The 17,815-nt window shown below is 39.6% G+C and overlaps 1 protein-coding gene across 4 annotated transcripts in view; it reads right to left on the bottom strand.

The window, feature by feature from the left end:
- Positions 1-12,157: 12,157 nt before the first annotated feature.
- The window catches only part of LOC144615415 (pleckstrin homology domain-containing family M member 1-like), a 20,460-nt gene continuing 14,802 nt past the window's right edge, over positions 12,158-17,815 (bottom strand). For 2 of the 4 annotated variants that reach the window (XM_078442366.2, XM_081794779.1), the window contains 3 exons: positions 14,703-14,929; positions 13,615-13,773; positions 12,158-12,769 (listed from right to left, as the gene is read on the bottom strand). In XM_078442366.2, coding sequence (XP_078298492.1) covers positions 12,645-12,769; positions 13,615-13,773; positions 14,703-14,929 — 511 coding nt within the window. In that variant the 3' untranslated portion in view covers positions 12,158-12,644. The remainder of the gene's footprint in view (positions 12,770-13,614; positions 13,774-14,702; positions 14,930-17,815) is intronic. The other 2 variants (XM_078442365.2, XM_078442369.2) reach the window with 2 other exon arrangements.

Below are 17,815 nucleotides of genomic sequence, written 5' to 3'. Positions count from 1 at the left end.
ACCATTTTAGACCTATATTCATTTTTACTAACATTTATTTTATAGCTACTAAGACCAACAATGAAAATTTCAGCCCTCTTAAAGAGTTTCCTTTAAATTCCTTGAAGACAGGGACTGAATTTGTCATGTCTGTAAATAAAATTATAATACATTATATAGTTGGTACTATGAGAAAAATGTGTGCCAGATATGAGCACTGAGCACTCAGATATAAAGCACTGAGACAGTTCACCTAACCTATAACTCTGAAAAGTCTTATGGGTTGAGGAGTGATGTTTGAGCTGAGTTTGGGGGGAAAATGTGAATTTGTTTGACAGAAAATATACAGAAAGGAAACAGCACATGCAAATATACGGAACCAAAAGCACATGGAAGATATGGAACCAATTTAAATTATAATAAGTAATATGGTTACAGAATAAATACAAATGCAGAAGTGATGAGAGATGAGGCTAATGAGATAAGAAGACAGATTTATTGTCATTCTTTAATTCCATAAATATTCACAATTATATAAGTCAATAATATAAAAGATTTGAAACAATGCCTAGCACAGTAAATATCATCTAATATTAGCTATTAAATTAGCTATTAATAAGGGGCTTCTGAAAGCCAAAATTGTGCTAGGATCTGGAGAAACAATGCTAGGACTTGTAGCAAAATGGAAACATGGTTCTTGGCCCAATGATGCTTCCAGGCACGTAAGAAAAAGAATCATTAACCAAATAATCAAAAATATGACTAGAAAACAACCAGATTTTAACATGGGCAGAAGACCTAAATAGACATTTTTCTGAAGAAGACATACAGATGGCCAACAGACACACGAAAAGATATTCATCACCAATCTCAGGGAAATGCAAATCAAAATAACAATGAGATATCACCTTACACGTGTCAGAATGACTAAAATCAAAAACATAAGAAGTAACAAGTGCTGGCGAGGACGTGGAGAAAAAGCAGCCCTTGTGCAATGTTGGTGGAATGTAAATTGGTACAGCTGATGTGGAAACAGTATGGAGGTTCCTCAAAAAGTAAAAACAGAAATACTATTTGACCCAATAATTCCACTACTGGGTATTTACCCAAAGAGAACAAAAACACTAACTCAAAAAGGTATATGCACCCCTATATGTTTATTGCAGCATTATTTACAACAGCCATGATATGGAAGTATCTCAACTATCTATCAATAGGTGAATGAATAAAGATGTGGTATATTATGGAATTTGACAAAACCATGGAAAAGAATGAGATTTTTTTTGCCATTTGCAACAACATGGATGGACCTAGAGGGTATTATACTAAGTGAAATATGTCAGACTGAGAAAGACAAACACCATATGATTGCACTCATATGTGGAATCTAAAAAACAAATAAAAAAAAGAAAAGCAAAATCAGACCTATAAATACAGGAACAAACTGATGGTGGCCGGAGAGAAAGGGGGATAATGGGTAAAAGGGGTAAAGGAGAGTAGGAGATACAGGTTTCCAGGAATGTAATGACTATGTCATGGGAATAAAAGGCACAGGAAAGGGAATATAGTCAGTGATATTGTAATATTGTTGTATGGTGACAAATAGCTATGTTTGTGGTGAGCATAGCAAAATGTATAGAGAATCACTACACCTGAAACGAATATAACATTGTGTGTCCACCGTACTCAAATAAAAAAAGTTTAATGAGAAATTATATTATTTTGGTCTTAATGAATTAAGATAATTCAAAGTTCTCTAATATTTTTGCTACTTTTTTTCCTAAGTAAGCTCTACACCCAACATGGGGCTTGAACTCATGACCCTGAGGTCAAGAGTTGCATGTTCTACCAACTGAACCAGTCAGATGCTCCTACTTTTGTCACTATATAAGCTAAAATATATTGAGCATTTCTAGTGTCATTTAAAAAAATATTAATGGGTATTTATAGTATGAAGTAAATGCTATGAAAAAGACATAGTTTAATGAAAGCTTATAATAAAAGAAGCTGACCTCGACTAGCAGATAATGACAGGCTCCCTAGAGGAAATTGACATTCATTCAATTTTTTTTTTAATGTCTATTTTTGAGACAGAGAAGGAGACACAGAATCTGAAGCAGGCTCCGTGCTCTGAGCTGTCAGCACAAAGCTCAGCACAGGGCTCAAACTCACAGACTACGACATCATGACCTGAGCCAAAGTGAGACACTTAACCAACTGAGTCACCCAGGCACCCCATCACTCATTTGAAAGATGAGTAAACATTAACTAGGCAAAGAGTGTCAGGGAAAACTATTCCAGGGAACAAAATACGCAAAAGCTTTGTAGTTGGAGTTCTAAGGAAATGAAAGAAAGCCATTGTACTTGAAAATGCAGAAAGCAAGGGTAATGGTACAAAATTATACCAGAGAGCTAGGACATGCAGGATTTTGATCTTTAACAACAATGAAAAATGTTTAAAGAGTTGAAAATAGGGGGACATCACACAATCAGATTACTTTTTTGAAAAAAAAAAAATTACTCTGGCTGGAGTGGGAAGAATGGACTAGGAATCCATTGGCACCTGGCAATGATCCTAAAAAATAACTCCTTCATAGGGAATGCTTTCTTGTATACATATATAAAGTCCTTACCATCTGCTGTTGGTAGTTTCAGATTTGAAGACAAAGCCTCTTTCCTAAAGTCTGCAAATTTAAATAGAGAGATTATGCCATAAGGAACAGCATCCTGATTTTACCCAGTTTGGAAGAAAACCAATGGATAAATTACATACTTCATTTCTCAATAACATTTAGCATTGACCATCCCCTTCTTCTCAAAATCCTCCACTAGCTTCCAGAATAACGTTCTCTACTCATCTTCCTCTTACTTCTTAGACTCCATGGATTCGTCAAGCTCCACCAAGCTTCTTAAATGTGGCTGAGATTCTAATGTTACAAATGCTTCCTTTATCCCTAAGAGAACAGCTTAATCCCCAGGCTCATATATTCAATAAGGTGTTTAATTATTAGTCTGAATTGTCCTTTTTTAGTCCTGCCTGCCTACCTATCTATCTAATTCTGGAGCTTTTCCTAAGGACAAGGTGCAGTTATACGCTTCATCCTATACATTTTCTACACAAATGCAAATTGATACAGAGATCTATTTGAGGGACAAGTGATAGAAACAAAATATGTCCATTTGCATAGATGGACCACATCGCAGTTAGAGAGCAGTTTAGAATAACTCACAACTAGTACAGGTATTACCTTGAAGCAAAAGGAGGTTAGAATCAAGATACATTATATTTACATTAATTTTTAAAATGTGATCCAAGCAGGATTAAAAAAATATAACTAACCTATTAAAAAGTACTTTCAAAATAGTAGGTTTGGCAATTTTACAAGATAACTCTAAAACAGAATTTCTCAACCTGAGCAAAATTACATTTGGGGCCAGCTAATTATGTGGGGGAGTGCTGTCCTATACATTATAGGGTGGTTAGTAGCATCCCTCACCTCTACTCACCAGATCCCAGCATTCCTCCCCCATCAGTTTTGACAATCTAAACTGTCTTTGCAGATTGCCAGTTTTCCCTGAGACACAGATCTGATCTCATTTTTTAGCTGAAGTTAAATTTAAAGGCAGGGGATGGCTTTCCAAGTATTGATAAAACCCATCTGGGTATATCCCAGATAAGAATATGGATGGATCAGGTAAATTCTTTGTAAATAGAGCAAATAGCCAGATCAACACTTACACAGAATGTTATATAGACCAATGGTTTAATTGTTCAACAATAACTTGTATTTTTCAAAGAGCCTGTCACCTAAAAGAAAAAGAAAGCTAGACAACTATTAGGACCTCTCTAAAATTCATAAAAGGAAAGGGATTAACTTTGAAATGAAATTACTCTAGAAAGAAACATTTTAAAGCCATATGACAACGTATATAAATACTTTCAGACCAAGTTTACAATGCAGTCCAAGAGATCATCCAGGAATTTGATACTGTAATAACTAAATCTCCGTGAATATAGAATATAAGATATATCTCTAAATCTGATCTGTAGTAAATTGCATTTCAATACATTTACAGTAGTATTTAGGAACTAAGTATTAAGATTTAATTAATTAGTATTTGGTAAAATATTTTAAAACCTTGGATAAAATTTTAGAAGAAATTTTTATTACAAGTTGCTGGTTATCTGCTCAATCAACTCACCGTCGAGCAAGGAATCATCCAACACTTCTTGAAAACTATTATCAGTGAAATAAATTCTATTGGTGTTTCCAAGTACATCTGCATAGTTGTCCTTGCCAGACTGATCACTTTCTTCCATACATTCCAATGTACCGATGATGTCATTCAATACTACAAACACAGAGAATATACATGCAACATGTAATTCAGTCCATGGATCTAAATTTTTGGAACATAACAGTAAAACTGATGGATTCTTCCAGTTTTGCACTGTCCAAAATGGCAGCCACTACCCACATGTGGCCATTTAAAAAGGTAGAGCAATCCGTTCTCCACTATAGTTTTCTATAGCCCCTTATCTTTATTCTTAAAATTATTTTGTTAAAACTCTGGGTTCTGCGTGGGCTATTCCTTTATGAACAAAAAAGTATGCCAAAGTTTCTCTAGTGATTCTATTAACGAGCTCACCATTTCATAAAAAATACCCTCCATTCGTCACACCTGCTCCCAAACTCCAATCCTTCCCTTTCTACTTTCTTTCCCTACACCCCTTGCTCCTGTCAGCTCACTTTACCCAATTTAGAGAATCAGCAAAGCCTATTATGTTTAGCATGATAATATCAAACATCTGAACTAGGAAATCCATGACTGACCACCCCCCCCTTAATTAAAACAAACAAAAACCTCTTCACATTTCTAAAGTACATGTCTAAAAAAATAATCTTTCAGAATTCATTAAGAGAAATATATAATAAATTACTTTAAAATTAGCTAATTTATGTGAAAGTATAATTTAATATATTATGTTGTTCCATGAGTTAGTCATTAGTCATTGGTAAGAAGTTTCAAAAATAGGCCATGTGAGGAATGGTTGAAAGGAAATCTGAGTCCAGAGAAAAGATGATTCAACATAAAAGAAAGAAAATATAAGAGCTCTCCTCCCATCCCTGGAGGGCTACTGACGGGGAAGAGTCCAAATGTTAAGTTTGGGAATGGAATTATAAGGCAGGATTTCCATCAAATATGTGGAACAATTGACTAGTTCTACAGCTGTCCAAAAATTATGGAATGCGCTGCTTCAAAGAGTCATAAGGATTTCCAAGACAAACAGTAGGATGAGTGTCCCTTACGATTAGCCTGTCCCTGAAGCCCACTAATGTGTTTTTTAAATTTTTTTTTAATGTTTATTTCTGAGACAGAGAGAGACAGAGCATGAGTGGGAGAGGGGCAGAGAGAGAGGGAGACCCAGAATCTGAAGCAGACTCCAGGCTCTGAGCTGTCAGCACAGAGCCCGACACGGGGCTCGAACTCACAAACCGCGAGATCATGACCTGAGCCAAAGTCGGACGCTCAACCAACTGAGCCACCCAGGCACCCCTAATGCGGTTTTTAAATAAACATGTAAAAATCGAAAAAACTCCGTATCTAATTAACACAGAAACTATCAAATCCTCTACTATAGACCTCATTCTCTGACCACAGTAAACTAAAAATAAACAACAAAGAGAGGACAATAATGAAATTCAAATTCAAATTTAAAATTTTTAAATTCATTTAAAATTTTTCAAATAATTGCTTTAAAATTTAAGGTTTTTCTCTTAGGCAACTCTTACATCAAGGAGAAAATCAAAATACAACTGAATATGCTTAGAAAAAAACAAGAATAAAGACTTTGATAAACCAAAGTCTTACTGAAATGAAAATTGATAGTCTTAAACATTTATTTCTCAGTAAGAAGAAAAAAGTAAGTTCATAATTTAAACAACTTAGAAAAACTACAAAATGGACAAAAGGGAACAATAGAAAGGACATCCTAAAGATAAAAGCAGAATTTTTTTTTTACTACAAATAGAAACACTAAAGATAAATCTAAGATGTAGAGCTTTAAAAAGAGAGATAATTAAAAGATCTGCTAGGAAATCTAGAAGAAGATATATATATATATATATGTGTGTATATATGTGTGTATATATACACACATATATACACACACACACACACACACACAAATATATATATACAAATTTAAGAATGAGAAAATAACCAGACACAAAAAAATCAAAAGAATTATCACTGCATAGGATTGTACTAATATTCCCAAAAAACACTTGAATAAAATAAATTTCCTAGGAGAATAAAAATTACCAAAACTGACAAAATAAAACAGAGGATGGCAATAAGCAGTCCACCAAAATCAAAGTCAAAGATGAATAATAAACTAGAAAAAAAATGGCAATAGACAAGACAGAACATTAATGTCCCTTATATATAAAGAGCTATTTAAAAAAAAAAAAGAGCTATTTATAAATTCATATGAAAAAGACAATCTAATTAAAATAAAAGAAAAGCATATTCGACAATCATATGAAAAATGTTTTACCTCACTAGTCATTAAAGACATGCATATTAAAACAATAATAGAATTCTTTTACCAGCAGAATTTTCAATAAATAATATCCATTACTGATAAAAGTGTGAATTTTTACAAACTTTTTGGAGGATAATTAAGCAGTAGCTGTTAACATCTCACATCTGCATATATTTCAGTCTAGCAGTGTGACTTCTGAGGGTTTTATCCCCCAGGAGAACTTTATGCACATATATACATACAACAATGCTCATCAAAATGTTTCAGTGGTGAAAAATTGGCAAATTTTCAGATTTTTAATTGGCAAATATCATCAAAAGTGTTGTGGATAAAATGACAGTACATCCCCCAAATGGAATATTATTGCAGTCTTTAAAAAGAATGAGGTTGCGGGGCGCCTGGGTGGCGCAGTCGGTTAAGCGTCCGACTTCAGCCAGGTCACGATCTCGCGGTCCGTGAGTTCGAGCCCCGCGTCAGGCTCTGGGCTGATGGCTCGGAGCCTGGAGCCTGTTTCCGATTCTGTGTCTCCCTCTCTCTCTGCCCCTCCCCGGTTCATGCTCTGTCTCTCTCTGTCCCAAAAATAAATAAAAAAAAAGTTGAAAAAAAAAAAAAAAAGAATGAGGTTGTTTATGATACAATGGAACATGGAACAATATCTAAGATACACTGTTAATTTCTTTAAACCTGCAAGTCGTGGAATATTATGGACATGGTAATTTTATTTTAAATTTTTTTTTTAACGTTTTATTTATTTTTGAGACAGAGAGAGACAGCGCATGAACGGGGGAGGGGCAGAGAGAGAGGGAGACACAGAATCGGAAGCAGGCTCCAGGCTCTGAGCCATCAGCCCAGAGCCTGACGCGGGGCTCGAACTCACGGACCGCGAGATCGTGACCCGGGCTGAAGTCGGACGCTTAACCGACTGAGCCACCCGGGCGCCCCCATGGTAATTTTATTTTAATTAATTAATTATTAATTAATTGATTTATTTATTTAGAGAACAAGCAGGGGCAGAGAGAGAAGAAAACAGAGGATCTGAAGTGGGCTCTGTGCTGACAGCAGAGAGCCCAATGTGGGGCTTGAACTCACAAACCATGAGATCATAACCTGAGCCAAAATCAGACATTTAACCAACTGAGCCACCCAAGTGCGTCTAATTTTTAAATAATATCAGAATACACAAATATTCATAGATTCAAATAAAAAAGGCTAAAGGGATATTTACCACACTTTAACAGGGATATTTCCAGAAGGTGACATTACATGAGCCTTGCACTTTATATCTCTTACATTTCTGGTCACTAAATTTTTTTATAACAGTTTCAAAATTACCATTATTATATAATAAAATGTCCTTACTTTAGCTATTGGAAAACATCATAACCTTGTCATTTTCCCAATCTTTTCCATTCAAATACAAATTCTTAAATGAAAAACAAATGTAATCAAGTTTGCCATAACTGGAAGAGTTCAAATGTAGATGAAACAAACATTTGGCACAGATACTACAAAGAAGATCTGAGCACCAAATATAATGTTTGGCTACGTGACCTCTGAATGAGTCCTGTGTTGTTTGCCATTCAACAGTTTTACCATAAAGTTCTTACCAACAAAAGTGGAAAATTTCTGAGTGTCCTTCAAAGCCCTCATACAGTCTTTAACATTCACCACGTTGTCATCTGTAAGAGAGAGAGGGGAGGGGAACAGACAAGAATCCCTGGAAAACGTAATATTAAAAAGCTCATATGAAAATCAAAACCAGCATACAATTTCTTTACTTTACATACAAGATACTTGGGATTCATTTTCACCCACTGTGCCTTGCAATTAACCTTACAAGATTGTAGATATGCTAGTTCTGATTCTACCTGTAAGGCAACTAACCTACTAAGAAAGTTGTAAGTCCAATAACTTTACTTGGTACAAACCAGCAAAGCTAGGTTTTCTATTCACAGAGCTGGAATTTCCAAACTATGTGTTAGTCACTAAATCAAGATCTATCTAAAGAGAGTGGATACCAATGAGCCCACTCCCCCACAAAATTTCTACCTGCTTGCTAAGAGTATTCTCATTAACTGTAAAAAAGGACTTTAAAAGAAAGTCTCCTCTTTAAGGACATTTACAGCAATACAAGCAAATACCTATAGATATTAGCTCAAAGGAGCCCTATTCGCTTGAACAAAAACCTTGCACACTTTCTTCAGTTACTCCTACCCAAAACAAAAAAATGGATAATAATATTTAAATGCTTACCAGAAACAAGATCTGACTGAAGAATTTTCTCTACCTCTTCTTCAGGTGACTTAATCCCAATATTGCCTAGAAAGCTCTCCAAGTTCTTCCCAGATATCATGTCACCTTCAAGCCCATCAAGAGCTAAGACAATGTCTTGTAACTCTAGAAACAGAAAAAAGTGATTCGGTAATTGAACTAACCTCTGACTTAAAAAACAACAGTAGCCATCACTCAAGACTTTTGTCAGTGGTAGTCCATGATTTATGATCACCTCTTGAATAAGAAATCTCAGTGAAGAATCCAGCCCTCAGGAAATTCTAAGTCCAGCAAAACAATATGCTTGGTCTGCCATGTTTCTTTGGTGCTAATATAAAATTGGCACAACCAAAATGGTTGCTATGGCTGAATTTTTCACTGCAATGACACAAAGTAGTTATTTTAAACTAGAGCTCTAATGGTAGCAAACAAAATTAACTCATCCTGGTGGAAGTGAAATAGATTTCAGAATCATGAGAAATGTAAAATTGTAAACACAAGTATCACAAAGACTCACTCACCTTTTCTTTTCAATTCTACCAAGATCCAGTTGTACTCTGGCATCTGGAATTTTGCTTTATTTCCAGCCCTTTCAAAGGAGGCAGTGTTAAGTACATTCAAATCCTGGCTCCAGGATTTGTGACCTGAAACTATCTGACCTTGAGCAAATTATTACTATTTAACCCCTCTATCAAATTCAGTAGTCTTATATCTAAAATAATTTAATAATACTATCTACCTCACACAGTTAATATGGAGATTAAATATATGATGTATGAAAAACACTTAAAACAACATTAGGTATATAGCAAACACTAAGTGTCATATTAATAGCAATAAAGTTACTATTATTATTATTATTATTATTATTATTATTAAGCCTTCAGGAATAGCTGCAAACAGTAATCACAGCTTCTTAGTACCTTCGATCCCGCTTCACTTTCTGTCCCCCTAACATCTCAGCGAGGCAACTGCAAATGACAGTCACCTAAAAACCTGTATCAGCTCTGCTTGTTTTACCTAAAGCTTGGTTCCCTTTAAAATATGGTTTCTTTGCACAGACACCTTAAGAGGAGTCTGCTCATCCTCCCATGCTCCACATAGGACCAGGAAGCAGAGAAACACTCCTAAGATTCTGCTGTCTGGCTATTTTAGTTCCACCTTCAATCAAACCTATCCCTCCCCTGAGATTCAGGCCTGTCATTGACCTACACTACCCTCCGGACACCATCATCTACTGACTTTCTGATCACTCTTTCACCTTCTTGGAGGATCTTTGGTCACCCTGCTCATAATCCTCCCTCAGCCCCATTTCCCATTATCATCTGATGACAATAAGAATGACCTTGACCTCTCAACTCCAAAAACTTTCACTTCCTTTCCAAAGTCATCCAGATCAATGGCTATCCTTAATCCTCATCAATACCTAGAACTGCCTGCCCAACCTCTAAAATCTTCAACTACAAGATCAGACACTGACCATAATCCCTTAAAACTGTGTGTATACTGAAGGAAAGCATAGAACTTGATCCACAATATGCCTGTTTTCTCAGCCCCTCCAAGTTTGTCAACAAATAGTCCAGGCACAGTGAACTAACCTTATCAGTCAGTAATGAAGGGAACAGTCTGAGCATATGACAGTCAACCTTGCAAGGAGACTTTTCTAAAAAGAGCAGTTTCAGGCCTGCTATGTTAACACTTTTCTTCCAGGGTGGCCCTTCCTCACTCTTCCCTGTAATTATTGGCCTTTTCTTGCACTGGCTGACAGATTCCAGTGTCAACCCCCAATCATTATGACCAGCTCCCAGATTCAGGTACCTAAACTACACCTTTCTCCTTTTTCACTGTTCTCCTTTCTCAATGGTTTAGTTTCCATTTTTTTTTCCTTCCTCCACATAAAAAGTTATCTGTCCTGAATACCAGTCTTTCTGAACTCTGTTTTCTGATTTCAAAATTAACTACCATTTACCAAGTATATAGTATGTGCCTAATAATTAGATTATGTGCTTTATATGTGTTTTTGCAGTTGATCCTGACAACTCTAGGAGAAACGTGATTTTATTAGCTTCCTTGTTTTAAAGATGAGGAAACCAGAATGACCTACAGAGACTACCCAGCTGGTAAGTCAAAAACCCACAAACCACCATGTATCAAACTCCATAGCCCATGTTCTTTTCTACCTGTATGCATTGTTTCCTATAGCACAGCTAATCTATTTCACTATACTATATTGATGCTAATTATGTTATGTGACCCAGGTAACATATTTATATGTCAACAGGGAATTATTAAGTACTTTTCTTAACCTAAAAGAGAAACAATGATGTTAAAAATTTTATACCAGGGCAGAGTGGTTATGAAAAATCTGAAAAGTATCTATCTACTTCTTTACACCCAGAAATGACTCCGCTTCCGTTTTCCTAAACATATACCTATGTTGTTATTCTTCTCCTGACAGCGCTCATTGACCAAACAGTCATTTGAATGTTATTCAAATAAATTACCAGTGATAATTAAGTTTTAAACTTATTTTCCCAATAGAAAAGTACACAAACTCCATGAGTATGATCTCCATTGGTTTTAGGTCTATGATTTAACTTTTAAGCAAAAATGGAAGTCAAGTGGTAGGAAATAGCCATGGTACCAAAATGCACATGGTCACTCTTGTATGTTAACAAAATCCAAAGAAAGGAACATGAGGAATGTCTACTAAAGGAAGAGGTAGAAGATTTCTGAGAAATTCTATAATATATAAGCCTTTACACAGGGTAGAGTCCTAAGTCTGAGGCTAAAAATGGTATAGAAAATTTTCATATCTGAAAAATTGTAAAGCTAGTATCTGACTTTACATAAAGTCCAGAACAAAACACACACACACACACACACACACACACACACACACAAATAACAACAACAAAAAAAGGGATTTAAAATAGGTTACACAGGCCCCATTCCAGAAAAAGGCATTTTTCTTTCATCATGGATGCTGCCAACTTTTAATCAAAATCAAGTTTTGCCTGCCTTAAAACAGATCAATGCCAACATGGTAAGCAGAAATTAACAGAACTAGAAATTCTAAAAAACAAAACACAAAGACATCCATTCAATAAAAGTAAATTTAACAGTCACAAATAATTTACTAGTTACCTTTTAACCTGGAGGCATCACGAATATCCTTTACCACTTGTCCAAATTCTTCTATTTGTACTTCATCATCTTCTGCAAGAAAAACATTTTTTTTCAGTTTATTTATTTATTTTGAGGGGGGGGGGAGGGGAAGAGAGAGAGGGAGAGAGAGAATCCCAAGCAGGCTCCATCCTGTCAGCACAGAGCCAGACAAGGGGCTCGAGTCAATCAGATTCTCTATCCCAGCCCCTTGGACTCTGGGGCTGAGACTAGCCAGTCTCCGTGACTGCTCAGAACATTAGCCCGTTAACTTGGGGGCAGCCACAGTCTGTCCTCTGGAATGGGGAGCAGAATATACTGCTCTACAAAGAAAGTAGTGAAGGAAATGCACGAGGAGGCAGAAACTTGTCAGGAAAGCCACACTGACAGTTCCCAGCTCCGCCTCCGTTCTCTTCCAGAGAAGAGACCCCTTGGGTAAGCTCGGTGAGACACCTTGTCCCCTCCGAAGCCATCTCCCTCAGCTAACTCAAGTTCCTTTGCTACTGTGTCCAAAACAGTTTTAATACAACATCAGAGAAAGACCCAGATCCCAAGTCTTGTAAGTCCCAGTTCCAAGCCCGCCGCTCTCCCACATTTTTCTAGATGGTTAGAAGGGGTGGAGTCCTTGCCTCCTGTCCCCTCCTGTCACTACATCCTTCTTGGGGCTCTGCCTGCTGACTTAGTCCCACAGTGACCTCCTCACCAGTTCTTCATTCCCCCTGCTCCAGACACAATCTTTTTCACACAGTTGATGGTTGAGAGAAGATCGGGGCTCAGCAGTTCTGAAGGGGAGACAGAGAATACCTGTGAGAACACAGAGGACAGTCCCAGAGACTGAGGCACACACCGGCTCTCCCCGCCCCCCGGGGGCTGAGTCCTTCCAGATTAGGCAAGGGCTCCCTCCCAGAGGCCCATGGAGATATCCCTACAATGGCTGCTAGAGGTCAAGGGTGGCTAGGGGTGGGGGCAGGAGGGGCAGGAGTAAATGTATGTTTACTACCACACATCCTAGCTAGGGTACATGCTGGTTCGCGCCACGTTTGAGGGTTTCTAGGGAAAGGAAATGTCAAAACAGGCAGCACAGAGGCCGAGGTAAACCTTGCCTAATGAGAGAGGCTCTTCAGGTGAAGAGTGCAGGGATGTTGATCAGAGTACGAAAGAGGGAGTAAGGGGCAAAGTCATGGACCTGTGGAGCCTCCACGAGTGGCTCTGAGGTGGGGAGTTTGCCCTTGGCCTCGAATCAATCAGGCCATTGACCAAAGTCAGGACTTGATGGTTAGAGCTGAGCCTTCAGGGCCACCAGTCTGGCATTCAGCACTGGTTCTATGAGCCTCAGTTTGCTCGTCTGTAAAGCGGGGATCATAATAGTTTCCACCGCATGAGAAGCTGGCATGTGAAGTGCTCAGCATACAACACACTCTCGCTAAATGTTGGCCGCTGCTGTCCTCTGTTACTGGGTGTGCAGAGCCTTTCTGGAGCCTGCACCCCGGAGAATCTCCTAACCGGAGGGGCATCGTAGCCACTAGTGAAATCCTCTGCTCAGCAAAGGCACTCCTGGGTGCATTCCCAGGCTTGGAGTGGGACGAGAAGTCCTGTGAGTAGACCCCACTCATCCTCTCCCCTCTCCCACCCTGAGACCCCGGCCAGACCTTTGCAGTCCTCGTGGCAAATGTTTTCCGAGTGACTCTTGTGATCATTGCACCAATAGTGGCTGTTGATCTGGAAGACGCCATAGTCGAAGCTGCCGTCTGCATTTTCATTTACCTTTGATAGGTTGAAGTTGCTCTCCACAAAAGCCAGGCACAGCCCTTAGAACAGGGAGAAGAAGGTTTTTAGAGGGCTCTGAACTGAGGGACAAAGGACACGGAGGAGAAAGGGAGACGGGGAAGCAGAAGAAAGGAACAAGGCCTAAGAGGCTAGACGGGGCGAGCTGGCCGGAAACACCCATTAGCTTCTCTCCTCGCCCTTCGGTCCATCCACCTGCCCCTCAGTACAACCGCTCATCATCCCGCTGTCCATCCGCATCTCCTGCACTTGATGATCGCCTACTGTGTGCCATGACCCGTGCAAAGCCCAGTGAGGGACATTCAGCTGGGGCAAAGGCAGCTGGTGCCTTCAGCAAGAACGAAGACGCACCCCTTAAAGGACCACAAGACAAGATAAAACGAGAAGGACGGCACAAGACAGGTGTGTGCAAAATCTGGGCAAAAGGAAGCTAGCCCCACCAGGGAGGAGGACGAAGCCTTTGCACTGCCTGCTCCCTCTGCCTGGAATGCTCTTCCCCAGACATTTGGGTGACCCGGTCCTTTGCCTCATTCAGTGCTGCTCAATGTCACCTCCTCAGAGAGGTATTCCTTGACTTCCCCTTCAAGGACAAGGTTACCTCTCACTCCCCTGGCTTTATTCTGCTGCATAACATTTATCACCACCAGGAAGTGCTTCATATGTTTGTGTGTTTGTTTGGGACTCGCCTCTCCCCCTAGAATGCGAACACTGTGAAGGAAGGGGCTTTGTTGATGTCTCTGTCCCCAGCCCCTAAAATAGTTCCCGGTACATAGTAAGTGCTCAGTTAATAATATTCAGTGGAAGGAATATAGAATGTTGGGAGGGGCTTCTCGGGGAGGGCTGCTTTTTGAACTTGGCTTCGAAAGATGAATGATGGAAAGATGGCCACATAGGAGGTGACCAGGAGCAGAAGAGGAATGGGGGGGCGGGAGTGTGAGAAAGCAGCACTCACAGTCACTCAGGGAGTAGCCCTCACACCTATCCAGATCCTCCTTGTGCAGCACTCTGGCCAAGTCACAGCGACTGATGAGCTTGGCCTCATTTATGGCAACGAGGCAGCTGACCAAGGACATGAGTAGCATCCTCATCATCTTCGGAGGGGAGAAGGTGCAGCTGAGGGCCTGTGGTCCCGAGGATCTCCCAGACGTGCTGCTGGTCTCCTCTGAGCACCTGAGGAATCTGGAGACAGCAGCCAAATGTCCCGGCTCACTCACGGCTCCCCGCCTGGCTATTTCTCTTTCCTCTCACCATTTTATACTTTCTTTTACTACAGAAACTTTCAAACATTTACAAAATAAGAGAGAATAATATCATGAATCTCCATGTAGCCACTGCCCAGCGTCAACAGTGAAAAACCGAGGCTGATCTCCTTTCATCTATAGGTTTTCTCCTGTTTTAGCCATTCTCACTCTTGTAAAGGACACCTGGCTATGGGCAGCATTTGGGTACAGGGGTGGGGAGTGAGGCTGGCAAAGGAGACTGATGAGCACTGGACTTTACTGGTACTTGCGTGTGTGGGTTTGAACATGTGCTCTCGTAGGAAGGGCCAGGCCACTGGGTGTTGGTCTGCCCTCAACCCCACGCTCCCAGACGCATGATATGTGACTTTTCCCAAGGGTATACCCTGCCATGTGCAATTCCTGAGAGGCTGTCTTATAAGCTCTACACCTTTGTTTCCACTCAAAACTGGGGTCACTCAAGTAAAAGTGACCTTGTTGAAGAAATAAACTTCACTTTCACACTCTGTGTGTGTGTGTGTGTGTGTGTGTAGGGGGAGGTGCAAGGGGCGGGGACTCTGGATTCACATCGCCTGCTTTCAAAGGTTGGGCTGCAGTGTGACCTTGGGCAATATACTTTACCTCTCCGGGCCTCATTTGTAAAAGGAAGATATGCCAGTACCCACTTACTAGGGTTGTCATGATGATTAAACGAAATGATAAATGCCTAAATCTTGGTTTTGCATTCCCCCCCAAAATAGGAAGCAAGACTTCTGGGACAAAGGTTGATTCCTAGGCTGGAGTTAGGAAAGAGTATAAAATAAGTCTGAATTATCTTGTGCTAGAAAGTAAGAAAGTGCTCAAAATATGGATTGGGGCACGTCAAATGGACATGAGAGCCAGCTCAGAGGGGCACCCACTGGCCAAATCTGGAACACTTTCTTGGTAACAGCTTTATTGAGATAAAATTCACAGTACATAATTCACATACCGCACAATCACTTAATTTAAAGCGTGCAGCTCAATAGTGTGTTTGCAGAGCCGTGCGACTATGATCGCGGTCAATTTTAAAACATTTTCATCAACCCAACAGGAAACCCCATACCCATTAGCTGTCACTAATCCACCCCTCCTCCAACCCCTGCCCACCACAAGCCTACTTTCCATTTCTCTAGATTTACCTAACCTGGACACTGCACACAAATAGTCACACCATAGGTGGCCTTTGAGCCCGGCTTCTTTCGCTTAACGATGTTTTCAAGATTTATTCATGTTGTGGCAGCCACTGGGATCTCATTCCTTGTGATGAATCCTTCTTTTGTCTCTCTATTGATCGTTTTATAGACTTTTGGGCTACTTTGGGGCTATTATGAATGACGGTGCTGTGAACATTCACGCACAAGTGTTTGTGTGGACAAATGTTTTCATTCCTTCGGGCATATACGCCAAGGAATGGAACTGCTGAGCCATAGAGTAACTTCAAGTTTCAACTTTGGAGCAACTGCCTGACTTCAAAGTGGCTGTACCATTTTACATTGCCATCGGCTTTTCCACATCCTTACCAACACTGGTTACTTTAAAAAAAAAAAATTATAAAGTTTATTTAGTTATTTTGAGAGAGAGAGAGAGAGAGAGAGAGAGGGTGCACAAAAGCTAGGGAGGGGCAGAGAGAGAGGGAGAGAGGGAGAATCCCAAGCAGGCTCCTCACTGTCAACGCAGAGCCCAATGCGGGGCTTGAGCCCACAGACTGTGAGATCATGACCTGAGCTGATATCAAGAGGCTCAACTGACTGAGTCACCCAGGTGCCCCAACGCTTGTTTGTTTTTTTAATTCAATTTACTCTTTTTTTTTAAGTAGGTTCTGCCCATGACCCTGATGTTGAGAGTCACCATGCTCTATACCAACTGAGCCCACCAGCACCCCCCCCCCCACTAACACTTGCTATTAACTGTCTTTCTGATCAAAGCTCTCCTAATGGGTGCCAAGTCGTACACATGATGGTTTGGATCTGCATTTTCCTGGTGGCTAATGACGCTGAGCATCTTTCTATGTGCTCTTTGGCCATTTGCATATCTTTGGGGAAATTCAGTATTCAGATCTTTTGCCCATTTTCTAGTTGGGTTATTTGTCCTTCTTTATTGAGTTGTAAAAATTCTTTATCAGATGGGAATGCAAGCTGGTGCAGCCACTCTGGAAAACAGGATGGGGGTTCCTCAAAAAACTAAAAATAGAACTACCCTACAACCCAGCAATTGCACTACTAGGCATTTATCCACGGGATACAGGTGTGCTGTTTTGAAGGGACACATGCACCCCCATGTTTATAGCAGCACTATCAACAATAGCTGAAGTATGAAAAGAGCCCAAATGCCCATCGATGGATGACGGATGACTGTATATATATATACAATGAAGTATTACTCGGCAAGCAAAAAGAATGAAATCTTGCCATTTGCAACTATGTGGATGGAACTGGAGGGTATTAAGCTAAGTGAAATTAGTCAGAGAAAGACAAACATCATATGACTTCACTCATATGAGGACTTTAAGAGACAAAACAGATGAACATAAGGGAAGGGAAACAAAAATAATATAAAAACAGGGAGGGGGACAAAACAGAAGAGACTCATAAATATAGAGAGCAAACAGAGGGTTACTGGAGGGGGTGTGGGAGGGGGGATGGGCTAAATGGGTAAGGGGCACTAAGGAATCTACTCCTGAAATCATTGTTGCACTAGATGCTAACTAATTTGCATGTAACTCTTAACAAATAAAAAATAAAATTAAAAACAATAAATTAAAAAAAATAAAAAATAAAAAATTCTTTATGAGATACATGGCTTGCAA

The sequence above is a fragment of the Panthera onca genome (genome assembly GCF_046562875.1).
Source record: "Panthera onca isolate mPanOnc1 chromosome E1 unlocalized genomic scaffold, mPanOnc1 haplotype 2 h2.Chr16_ul_3, whole genome shotgun sequence".
NCBI lineage: Eukaryota > Metazoa > Chordata > Mammalia > Carnivora > Felidae > Panthera > Panthera onca.
The sequence above is the reverse complement of the archived record's forward strand: the minus strand, read 5'-3'. Positions and strand labels throughout refer to the sequence as shown.